Here is a 12,730-nt window from a genome sequence, read left to right on the forward strand (position 1 = left end):
TGGAGACGAGTGGAAACAAAGTTGTTCTTACTAAAGTTGCGCTACATCTGTTATTAGTTATAAATAAGTGGAAAAGAAGCGTAATCTCACATAGTCTGATAGACGAGAAAAACGCTCCCATGCGAAGAAGTTGTGTGAGCCAAGCAGCCGTGCGGGTGAACGCCTGCTGATAATCTGTGAACTCGACCTCAGCTGCCCGAGGTACCACCGTGGGATCAGACGAGTGGGCTTTGTCTCTGAGGCAAATCGGGTGCGTCGATTAAAAGGGGTGGAGCCGAGTGAAGAACGCCCCTTGCAAACCAGACGAAAGCGCAACAAGCTTCAAAAGGAAAGGGCGATCACAGACCCGCCTTCCCTCGGCTGTTCACACAGCTCTAACGGACTGCATACCGAACAGGTCAGAGGCTGTGGAGCCAACTCCCTTTTAAGTGGCAACGAGGAGCGAAATGATATGAAGACGCCTTATCAGGCTGAAAGACTGAGGCATTTTTGCTGTCATTGTTAGTTTGTCTACGTTATTAGGAAAATGTGCAGCATGACTGATAAGAAGCAATAAAACATATGTGCAGCCAAGGGCTGGCTTACTTAACCAAGCGAAAGCAACAGAAACCTACAAAAGGCCAGGGAGAGTGTCAGAAGACTGTTTCACACCCCTCTTTCTCTTAACTGATAGGAGAATACCAGAAGAAGTAGAGGAGGGTGAAAGACTCAGCAAGTAGATAGAGAAACTTTCAAAACGTGCTTAAGAGAGTCTCTAACAAGAGTGAAGGAAAGCATATTTACATGGAGAGACAATTCAGTTTAAGGTGAAATTTTCGTTAGGAGAAGAGGGATCTTTTACAAAAGAACATTCAATCTGAAGAGACCACCAGTGGTCTTCATCAGCACAAGAGACATCCTTCACTGTAGAATGAGATCTTCACCTCCTGTATCCTTTACCAAAATTTGAACATAGTTTTAAATAAAGTTCTTGTTTAAATCAGACCTACCAGTGTGTCTGCTCTTACTCCCACAAGAGGTAACATTGGCGAAGAAAGTGACGGAGGTGCCGACGAGGAACCGCGAGCTGTGGAGGGGACAGGACCTACTCCCCAACCGTTGCAGCCGGTGCCTATGCCACAAGACCACGCGGGAGCAATCCTGATGGCAATTCAGGCCTTATGTATGGAGATGAGGACAAGGTTGACCTTACCCCCAGCAGACGATCGAGCAGAGCCTGGACCGTCGGGAAGCCCACCAAGCAAGCGGAGGAGAACTCGCCCCCCCTTTCCTTCCAGCCTTCATCTCCTTTCCCTGTTTCGAGGGATGAGACTGGAACGGAGACTGTGACGACGGGGATGGTAGACGACGACGGTGGTGATGACGGAATGGACCTTCCATCACCACCCGCTCGGACCGCCCTGCCCGACGAAATTGGCTCCTTCCACGCCATGATCGCCAGGGCATCTGAGCTCTTCCAGCTCTGCCCGAAGAACAGAAGGAAGGTTTCCTCTATCAAAGGTGTGAGACCAAGAGGAAGACAGTCCTCTCAGTTCCATTACTGGATGACATCTGGGACGAGGGTTGACGCTCCTGAAGCACCCGGCCATGGCTCCTGCTAAAAGGGGCCGGTACGAGGAAAAAGTACCGGGTCCCAGACTCTGCCCTCATGTGTTTTAGGGCGCAACCGTCCTCTGATTGGGCCGTCTCTGCAGCGGCCAAGGTGAAAGCGGTGGGGGCGACAGCTTCAACTTCGACTTCCCCGCCGGACGGCGAGGGGAAGAAACTAGACGCCATGGGACGGCGGGGTCATCTCGTCGGTGGCGACAACGATTAAAGCGGCCAACGCCCTCGCGATTGTGGCACTCTACGACAGGGAGCTGTCGTTTAAGATCGCTCCCTTGCTGGACTGCCTCCCGGACAAGAGGGCTGAGGCCCTAGAAATCCTACAGGAAGGCGAGGTGGCTTCGGACCACGCCATCACGGTGGCCACGGACATTGCTGACACTGGTTTTCGCTAGATGGGCAACGGCGTTTGCCTTCGGAGCGGCTCGCTCAAGGCAACAGTTTTTTCCGTCAGTTCGGCAAGACTGTGGTCGAGTCACTGCAGGCCATCAAGGCAGACACTGAGACGGCTCAGGCCTTGGGTGTTATTCAACGATGGCCATTCTTTTAGAACTCCGGAGGCAAGCAAGGTGCCCCCAAAGGTTTCGGCGGTGGCGCCTCGTTGTACTGCCAGGCTGCCTGCTCCTTGTCGCAGGAAGCCTACAGAGGATGCCGCAAGACAGGGGGATCTCGTCGTCAAGGGGAAAGGCCGCGGCCAAGCAGGACTGAACCGGCCGTAGTGTCGGGGCCCCCACCTGAGCACGCCGGTGGGAGGCCGGCTGGCGAATTTCATCAGCGTGTGGAGTCCATCTCCACCGACCGTAGGGTGCTGGATACCCTGGCCCGCGGCATACTCTGGAATTTCTAAGGAAGTGTCCCCGTATTCCACCCGTGGCCAGGAAGGAAAACCACGTCCCTCAACTGCTTCTGGAAGTACGGGCGATGCTAAAAAAGGGAGCCAACGAGCTTGTCCCAAAGGGGCTCCGGTGTACTCGCGATACTGCCTCGTCAGGAAAAAGACCGGCGGTTGGCTGGGTGTTCAAGTGCCTAGCACCAGTGGCGGCGCGTCTGCGCCTGCAGGGGATCCACGTCTACCCCTACCTGGACGATTGGCACATCCGAGCAAGGTCAGGAGAACTCGCCGTCGATCACACAGCGAAGACCGTTCAACTGCTCATAGATCTGGGATTTTCAATCAACTTCGCAAAATCCCACCTGGTACCATTGCAAGTCGCCCTGTTCCTGGGGGCCAGGCTCGATACAGTGGCGCGATTGGCTTCGCCGTTGGAGGAAAGGACGAAGGCCATCCTGGGCAAGGTGCAACGGCTGTCGATCATGGACATGGCCAGGGTGAGGTCCATCAAGTCCCTGCTCGGCATGATGTCCTCGTGCATCTACCTCGTGCACCTATGCAGACTGCGGATGCGACCACTACAGGAGTTCCTCGACGCCCTTTGGATGCAAGCGGCGGGCTGCTTCGAAGACAGGATCTCGCTCAATGCGAACTTCTGCCAAGCGATCCAGTGGTGGGTCACCCGCGCGCATCTGGCAGCGGGTATGGACTTTCAGACCCTGGCTCATCAGGAAACTGACGGATGCCTCCCTGGAGGGATGGGGAGCGCACACTGGAGATCTCCACGCAAGAGGCCTTTGGCTCCCGGAGGAGAGGTCGCTGCACATAAATGTCCTGGAGCTCCGAGCAGAGTTCTGGGCCCTCGGGTAGTTCCTTCTGTCCCTCAAGGGCAAGGTGGTAAGGGTCTTCACCGACAACACCACCACTATGTTCTACATCCGGAAGCAGGGAGGCACCAGATCCCCGGCCCTATCTAAGGAGGCGCAGGATCTGTGGCACTGGACCGTCGCCCTAGGGATGTTTCTGGTGCCATTCCATTTGGCAGGAATAAAGAACACCAGCGACTCACTCAGCATGGAGCTGTGCTTGTGCCACGAGTGGGAACTGCGGCAGGATCAAGTAGATCTCCTATTCCGACGATGGGGCAATCCCCAGATCGACCTATTTGTGACGAACGCCAAGTGCCAGAGGTTCGCCAGGAGGTTTCCCCAGCTGGGGAGCATGGGCGATGCCTTCTCATTCCCCTGGGACGGCCTGTCCCTGTATGCGTTCCCACTGTTGCCGTTGATAGTGCGACTCATCATTCAACTCAGACAGTCCAGGTGCAGGATGATCCTCGTCGCACCAGCGTGGCCGAGGCAGATCTGGTTCTTGGATCTGGACAGGTCGACGTCCACCCCCTCCCCCAGTCAAACTGCCGACGGACGCGGATCTTCTCTCCAGAGAAGGAGGCGCCATCCTCCACCACGACCCGGGGTCGCTGAACCTGCAGGCCTGTCTCCTGCAGCACTAGAGTTTGGCGGGTAAGATATCCCGGCGGACTGCAAGGAGGTGCTTGGAAAGGCCAGGGCGTCCTCGACCCTCGAGTGCTATGGACACAAATGGAAGAGGTTCTCTGTCTGGTGCCATGCACAGAAGATTAACCCTCTGCGGATTACGGCCCGTCAAGCGCTGCCGTACCTACTGTCGCTGGCCAAGGCAGGGCTAGCTCATGCCTCCATCAAAATCCATCTAGCGGCGATCTCCCGCTACACCAGAACTAAGGGGCGATCATCTCTGTGGTCCCATCGCCTGGTGAAGGAGTTCATGAAAGGACTGTTTCGGACATTCCTGCCGGCGAAAGCTCCGGCCCCGGCGTGGGAGCTCAATGTGGTGCTGAACAGGCTCATGGGACCGTCATTCCAGCCGCTACATTCGGCACCGTTGAAATTCCTATCGTGGAAGACAGCATTTCTTGTGGCCATCACCTCCGCACGACAGTCGGGAGATCGAGGCCCTCTCCTGTAAACCTCCACACCTGACATTCCACGAAACGAGGTTAGTGCTGAGGACGCATCCCTCCTTCATGCCCAAGGTACCGTCGACTTCCACCTCAACAAGCCCTTGGTGTTACCCGTTTTCTTCCTGTCGCCGGCTGAGAGGACTTGTACTCCAGTACTCGCTGGATGTGGTTAGAGCGCTGAAGTTCTACGTGGACCGCACAAGGACTATTCGGAAGACGTCACAGCTATTTGTGAACTTTGGACCTGTGAACCAAGGGAAGGCCCTCTCGAAGGCTTCCATTTCCAGATGGCTCTCCGGCTGCATCATGCACTGTCACTGGTTGGCAAACCGGCCGTCCGAGGGCCCATTCAACCAGAGCGATCGCTGCTACCACGGTGTTCCTGTCTGGTGTAACCCTGCTGGACATCTGCAGGGCTGCTACGTGGAGGTTGACTGACACCTTCACGAGATTCTACTGCGTCGACCGGGATTCCAGGGAGGAGTCCAGAGTCGGCCAGGCAGTGCTGCGCAACCTGTTCGCCTCAAGGTGGGCTTGGTGAGGAGGTAAGAGATGCATAATGTTGAGCCTTGCCACCTCCCGTGGTTGTGCATGTGTGTACTGCTATGTGTTCTTGTATTCATGAGCATATGAATCCATGCCAGACCCCCATGCTGGAGAAAGAACTAATTACTTGCCTGTAACTGTTGTTTTCCAGCATGGGTCTGGCATGGATTCACATGCGAACCCTCCCTCCTACCCCTCTGCGGCTCTTCTCTTGGTCCTACAGCCACTTTACGTGCTACCAAATATGATGGCTGCGAGAGGAGGGGCTTAGGTAGAGGGCAGTCATTGGCTGGGGGGGCAGTATGACCCAGAGACCAGTGATTGGTTATTAGGAGAAAGAGAGTTCAGAAACTAAACAGATTTTTTTCTTTACCGAGGATTCCCAGCCTGACGGGGAATATTCATGAGCATGTGAATCCATGCCAGGCCCATGCTGGAGAACAGCAGTTACAGGTAAGTAACTTGTGCCCTGCAGTAAATTAAACTGTATGGTGAGTATGCTTTGCACTGTCCGTACTCTTCAGTTTTCTGTGCAGTCTGTTCCATAGAAGCAGCTAAAGGAACTTGTGCAAACCAATTGGCTGTGCCCTGAACTTTAAAAGAGCACTCATCTCCCACCTTACCCCTACCTGTCGCTTTTTAGTTTCTTTCATTTTATTCCTAAAATGGAAACTGCATAGTACTGGAGGACCTTTGCTAGATTTTCTGTTTCCCTTTGTAGTTGGTGCTGAATATTTTTTTACTGCATCCGCTTCTCGTGTCCAAATGTTAAGGTTGGGAGAACTTGGCATATGACTGATACCTTATGTCAAAAGATTTGCTTCTGGTGTTTATAGGCCAATTACTATATTATGTTTTGTATTCCCCTAGGAAGGGTGCAGGTACAATGTCATGCATGTTGCTGCTAAGGAGAACCAGCCAGCGATCTGCCATTTGATCCTGGAGACATTGGAAAATCCAGAATTTATGAGGCTGATGTACCCTGATGACGACGAGGACATGTTGCAGAAACGCATCAAATACATTGTAGACCTTTACCTCAACACCCCTGATAAAATGGTAGGTTTGCCCAAAGCCAAATCATATCCAATAACTAGGAGTATTGAGGAGTTTTGCCAGAGCCCTGCAGTGCAACCCCAGTGACTTTCTAATGGGCCCTGAACTGCTGGGGTTTACAATAGTGGCCATAAAATTCTTGTGGGCGACTGGCTAGCACTGCTTGGAGTAGGACAGCAAGCATCATTGAAGTCCTGATCACAAAATCTATTTGTTTTCAGGATGCGGTTTGTTGGTACGTTGCTGACAGGTACTTTACAATTTGTAGGGCACAACCTTGTTTTCTCCTTTTTGTAATGCTAGACTTCTCATAATTGTGACTTAGATTTTCTATGTAATGCTTTTAAATTGTGCAATGTTTATGCCAGTAAGCTATCCTGTTGTTTCTTAGCATGTAGTTAATCTCAAACTAACCCCATCACCCTGCTATGATTTTGTTTCAGGGATTTGATACACCTTTGCATTTTGCTTGTAAATTTGGAAGTGCTGATGTGGTGAATGTGCTCGCCATGCACCCGGACATTGTTAAAGATGCGAGAAATAAGTACAATCAAATGCCAGAAGAGGTAAGATCAGTGGGGAGAACCTACACAGATATTTACTTTACATAAGCCACAACTGGTTTTCAATATGTTATTTTTGTCTTTCCTCCGGGAGGTGCGAAAAGGGGGGGTGGGGACACATCAAAGCGCCCTCTGATATATTTTTCCACAGCCCACTTCTGGGGCTAAATGTACAATTATTGGCAAACAAATGGTAGACTTAACTCTAAAGTGGTAGGTAGACAGAGGAGTCTAGGTTAGCTCTAGAAATGGGCAGCAGATTTCTTGGTATTGGGGTTCTGCATCTCTGGAAACTTCTAGGGTCTTGGGACTGGTTGTTCCCACCAGCCGAAGGGAATGACTTGTCCTCGTCGGACCTCCTGTCGCACAGAAAACGGTGTAAGGACAGCAGTAGTCACTTCATGATTTATGAAAGGGTCTGCAGGCGTCTCTGGTAGTCTTCTTCGATTACTTCAGCATCCAGCGATCGACTTGCTTTTCACTCCAGAAGCCTCACCTTTTATACAGTTCCGGCACACTCCTCTGCAATCTCTTAGCATTTTACAGAAAGGGGCGTTTGACTGTTGTGAGAAACCAGAAGGTGCCTCGCCCGCTAGTCCTCTGGGATTTGTCATCCAGGTGGCCAGGACACAGCCATGGCTCATCTAGGTGAGGGTTTTTAGGATATTTGGAAACTTTAATCGCCCCATCCCCCTGCCTTTCCCTTCACGAACACTTTCGCACAAACAGCCTGTCCTGGGAGAAAACACTCACACAGGAGCATTGTACCCGACATGTCCCACTACCTTGCTCTGGCAATTACTGGTACCAACTCACACCTGACTGGCATTAAGCTTCCCCACATGGATGAAAAGCGGAGCCCGAGAGTACTCTCTGAGCGAGGCAAAGCACTTGAAGGAACAGCATTTTCCAGGCAGCAGCTGAACGAAGGAAGAAAGACAAACTGTCAAGGTCAGTCTTGATTCTTCCTGCAGGAGTGATGCTGGCCCACCAGACCCCCAAAGTATGCCCGCTCAATAATCTCTTAATTGATAAAACTACTAAGCTGGCAAACCCAAGGGGAAAGGGGAATGGAGGAGAAAATAACAACTGCAGATCTTCACTGGCTTTCAGACACTGGCTCCCAAGAAGTTAGACTCTGCTAGATGATTACTTCACTGGAGCTGGATTGATTGATGATTCATCAGTGTGATGTGGTGTATGTGAAAATCTAAACACAAAAACACATGGGTTAAAACTTACTCTATTCTAAAAGTGTAGTCTTCTCTTACTAATGTTAGATTCTAACTTGATAACAATACCTGCTGCCTATGCTTGATTGCTGATGGGCATTAATAGCATCAATATAGAAAAATATGCTCTTCTAAATATATTTTATGTAGTATTCTTTATTTTCCTTTGTATAGAATTTCTTGTTTTCTCTTGACTCTTATACTTGCTGAACATTGAATGGCTTGAGGATCAAAGTTTACTGAGAAAGAAGTATAATTAATAATTTCAAGTCTTAAGTGTCTCTTCACTTTCCTGTTCAATGCTCCGCAGAAAATTAACTGTGCTCTGGAAAACGAGTTTCTGCAGATATGATGCACGCGACGCTACGCGCATACAGGACGAAGAAATGAAGCCCGCGAATCCTTTTGGAATTAAATGGAACCGCGAATACCAAACTAAACAAACTGCAAGCCGCAACTTTAATAGACCGCACACTCATCAAATAACTTTGCCAATGACCAAACCGTTAAGAAAACTAATTCGCACTACGCAACCAGGAAATACAGGATTCAGGAAACTGAATGCACGCAACTCACGCCTGCGGGTCCTTTACTCTAGCTGCAAATTCAACTGCGCAATAGCATGAGCAAGTAAACAATAATTTCACTAAGAAGCAATTAATGAGTAACTCTTTCAAATATAATAAAACTAAATAAATGCTAATGCCGCACTCACAATTAACCAGAATTTCCAACAGAAACTAACCTAACTCTATTTCTATAGTGAATTGAATATGAGTCACGTCAAAATAAAAAGAAAATGAAACGTAACGCTCGTATAGGTTCTAATTACGTGGACAGTAGAGCACAGATTAAAGTTCCTTATCAATGCGGATAAACGGTTTTTTTTTTTGTAATTAGTTCTTAGGAAAAAATTACTTCTTGAATTAATTTTAAATTATGAACATTTCACTCCCAACACTTAGCTTGCTTCATCTGTAAAAATGTAAGAGTCCCTGTAGAAAAGATGACTTCTTCTTGAAGACTTTTCAGTTATCTCTTCACTCTAGATTTTCTTTTAAAAGAATACTAAACTATATAAATACTGAATATTATCTGAGCTACTAAAACTGCAACCTTCCTCTAAGGAAACTGGAATGAAAGGCGGTTTAGAATGTTGAAGAATGTTCCAAACTACCTCACAATACTTCTCCACCAATCATTAGTGTTGAACAGAACCTCCATCTTGGTTTGGGGAAATTGGCACTTCCTATATATGAAGATTATTAAGGAAACTTATTTAGAAATTGGCATACTAAAATCCTACATTTAAACCCAAACATCACTCCAACAATTCTCCTACTTAAAGGTAAGATGAGAAAGACTAAAAACAAATGTTTACTTAAATCTTCTTAATGCAGTTTTTCTACTGTAATGTCTCATTGGAAATCTGGGAACCCATGGAATCCTGACACAAACCAAGGAGGGAGATACCCTCACCTTTCCGTCGAGAAACCATTACTTTCCAGAATCCTTCAGATTACAAGGCATAAGGCCATGAAATCCGACTGAAGAATCCTGCATTGTGTCGGAGATACCGAGGGCCCTCCTGCATGACTGTCCGAGCGGAGGAGCAGCAGTTTGTGGTAACGTCCTTGGCTTCAAGATCAAAGCAGCGCCAGAGAGATCACAGCTGGTAAGTTGGAGACCGATGCAAGACCGGTCTGTGTTGAAGTCCAGTTTGCAAGCAGCAACATTGTATAAAGAGAGCAAGGATGAAAATTGGTAAGACGTGTGATGAGGGACGCAAGGAAAGAATTGCTGATGGATGTTTGAACTTTAACAGAGAAAGATACAGTACCAGTGACTGTGGTTTGTCACTGCGATTGTGCTCAATCGAATGGCTCTGTGAGGTATCCAGTCAAGAAGTGGCAGAACCAAAAGTAAAAGATGAGAATGAGAAATGAAGTGAATCGAAGTGGTCCTGCAACGGTTTAAACTAAATCCATCGCACATTCGAAAGTCTTCGATTTTTGGTACAAAGCGGGAAGCTTAGAAAGTGAGATTACCTGGTCCGACCGAGGGAAACCAATTGTAAACTTTGTGCTTGAGGGTCGGAGCTTGAAGGAGGGAGACCCATGGTGAACAGTGGACTTGAGAACTTGTGAATGTGAAAATCCTGATAAGAAAGTAACTTTGGTGCTTCTTTATTATGTCTGGCCCTTTGCAATAAGCTTGTTATTGGGAAAGAGACTTTGGCAGACGGCCCTGATACCTATGCTTTGAATTGTATCCTTGTGGCAGAGAATCCAGAGTGTGAGCAAAGCTCGAGCATGCCACCTAGTCCCGTGCTGAAAACGTGGGCAAGGGAAGCAAACTGGTCAACAATCCAGACACACCATTTCTTGAACACTTTTTTGCATGGATTCTGTCCCACACCATTTGTATTTAGAAGTAAGGATAGTCAATAGGTTTATTAATATAGGCCTCTTAATTTGACACTCGACTAGGACTGCGTTATTGATGGTCATAGCTTGCTCCCATCTTTAGATTTATGGTTAGATAGGCGTTCAACCAAACCATTGAAGTTCAATAAACACTCTTGAACTTGTGTCCGTCTTCACTGTTACATGCCTTCCATACCCTGTCCAATAGGGGATGAGGGGGACTCCTCTCCCACTGCTGCCTGACCAGTCACACTGGAGCCTAGGCAGGGATAGCCAAGGCTTCCCGCCAATGGCAAAATACACACACACCGCCCCCTCCCAGAATGGTAGAAGGGCTAACAAAGAACAACCACGCTTGAAATGGCGAAAAAAGAAGGGAGGCCCCAAGTTGGTACTTGGGTGCCTCTATTGTGCACTACCGAGGCTATGGACATAGCCTGCGTTATAAAGAATACACAATAGTTGAAGATGTCCACTGCCACCAGCCATAACAGATTGTCTGTGACTAAAAAAGTCACAGGAGCAGAGAGAAGGGGGATACTATGTGTGCCAGAGTTTTGGGAGAGATGCTCGTAACTTGAGATTATAGAAAAATATTTTAAAGGAGGACCCTAAAGGTCCCCAGCAACACTGCCCATAAGGAGCTGGGTGCTGCAGTTGTAAACACAGATGCCTTTATATGGACAGACTACATACCATAGTACAGGTAGAGTATAAAGAATTAATGAGGGGGGCGGGGGGAAGGCTCCACTCATTCAGGATTGAAAGAAAAAGGTCCAGAAGAGGATGCAGCTTAAACATGATCAGTAAGGAGGTTTTGCCAAAAACTCCAGAGACGCAGGACAATTGTCCAGTTGCCGTAAGTACATTTCAAGTGACATTGATCGTTCAGATCTCCATTGGCATATGTAGGACAAAACCTGGAGGCTCAGCCACTGTTTTTGGGGGGGGGGGAGAGTCAGGCAATTCTGAGTATACCCTGATATGATAAAGGCTGCAACCTACCCAAGTATACGCCAGAGGAGTCCCTCTTGAAGAGTTCCACTTCCAGGTTCGAGGCCCAGAAGCCCCAGGAGGAAACTAAGCAAAGCATGATCCATGCTGTGGAAGCTTATGGCAAACTGAAGTAGAAACATAATGGGCCCCATTACATGCACCTGTTGTACCTCGGAGGTGAAGTTTGGAGAATAACCCACCCGCCCAGGTCCTAAGGTTCTCACAGCACCACTGTGAGAATTAATTTCTAAACTCTGGCTTGGTGGATGGATGTTTAGGAGGCCACCCTTGTTGGATGAACAGGGGACACCTGGGAAAATAGTCAGAACAATTCACGGTAGTTTGTAGAGCAGTCGAAGCTAAATCTGGGTGAGTGATGGTGATCCAGCGTCTCCGATGAGCACACAGTGAAGCACCAAAAATCAAAATTGGACAATAGTATACGAAAAGTAGCACTGCCCTCTTAGACGAAGACAATTTCCTGGCGAAAAAGGTTTGCATTTGAGCTAATTTGCATACCCACAATGCCTTGCTGTTGTGACTCGGAACTGGAGTTGAACTTCCAGCGATGGCTGCTAGGTGGCGTTGTGGAATGTGCGGCTTGCCTCAAATGGAATTTCCTACTTTCACATTTTAAAGGTGAGGTTTTTCAAACCCTTTTAAACCCACCAAGCATGAGGCTTGTGGAATCTGCTTGGATCACATGCTATGCATAGGCCGATATCTAGTGGAAGCTGTGAAGTATTATAGTTGTTTTCGAAACTCGAAAAGTAACATCGATAGGCCATCTCTTTAATACTATCCCTATAGTGACTTCTACTGTACACATGGTGCTTCACGCGTCAAGATCCCTCAGATTGATTTTTCCGCCAGCATAGTCGGTCGCATATCAGAGTTCCTTCTTGGCTATCGCCATTGCCTAGAAAAGTTAAACTTGGTATATTATTTCTGTTCTTTGAAATCAGTATACTGCGAGATCTTCGGCGACTGCATCGAGGACGCATTACGATCGCGTCGACTAGAACTAGTTTTGACAAACATTTGGCACGGCCTCGGAAGACTTCAACGGGCCTCGGCTCTGACAGTAGGGAGAATGGGGGTGGTTCATTCTTTAGTCTCATTAAGATAATTCATATTCCCCTCTCCACCCACTTAGTTTGCCAGGTTCCCTTCCCCATATATAATGGAGAATGCACCCTTTAAATTTTGCCCCTCCTGTAATGGAAGTTCTCTTGGAAAGACTTGCACCGGGTGTGCAATCTCTCTCCCAAGGGATCACACTGAAGGACAGTGCAAGTCGTGCAAACTGTTAGGCCCAAAACACTCAAGGACCGCTAAGCAAAACTCTGGGCTTGCCATGCAAGCCAAGGCCGTAATGGACTTCGAAGGAGCCTCCAGCGATGGCAGCATTGACATCTACAGTAACAAGGCCGATCTGGATCCGTCTGATCCCCGCGTGCAAGCCCCCGACG

At 48.5% G+C, this 12,730-nt stretch overlaps 1 protein-coding gene across 1 annotated transcript in view; it reads left to right on the forward strand.

Moving 5' to 3' along the window:
• ANKLE2 (ankyrin repeat and LEM domain containing 2) overlaps positions 1-12,730 on the forward strand; it is a 496,889-nt gene that overhangs the window by 106,643 nt on the left and 377,516 nt on the right. Inside the window, exons 5-6 of the mRNA XM_069620011.1 lie at positions 5,856-6,044; positions 6,485-6,607. Coding sequence (XP_069476112.1) covers positions 5,856-6,044; positions 6,485-6,607 — 312 coding nt within the window. The remainder of the gene's footprint in view (positions 1-5,855; positions 6,045-6,484; positions 6,608-12,730) is intronic.

The sequence above is a fragment of the Ambystoma mexicanum genome, chromosome 10 (assembly GCF_040938575.1).
Source record: "Ambystoma mexicanum isolate Mex_15411 chromosome 10, UKY_AmexF1_1, whole genome shotgun sequence".
NCBI lineage: Eukaryota > Metazoa > Chordata > Amphibia > Caudata > Ambystomatidae > Ambystoma > Ambystoma mexicanum.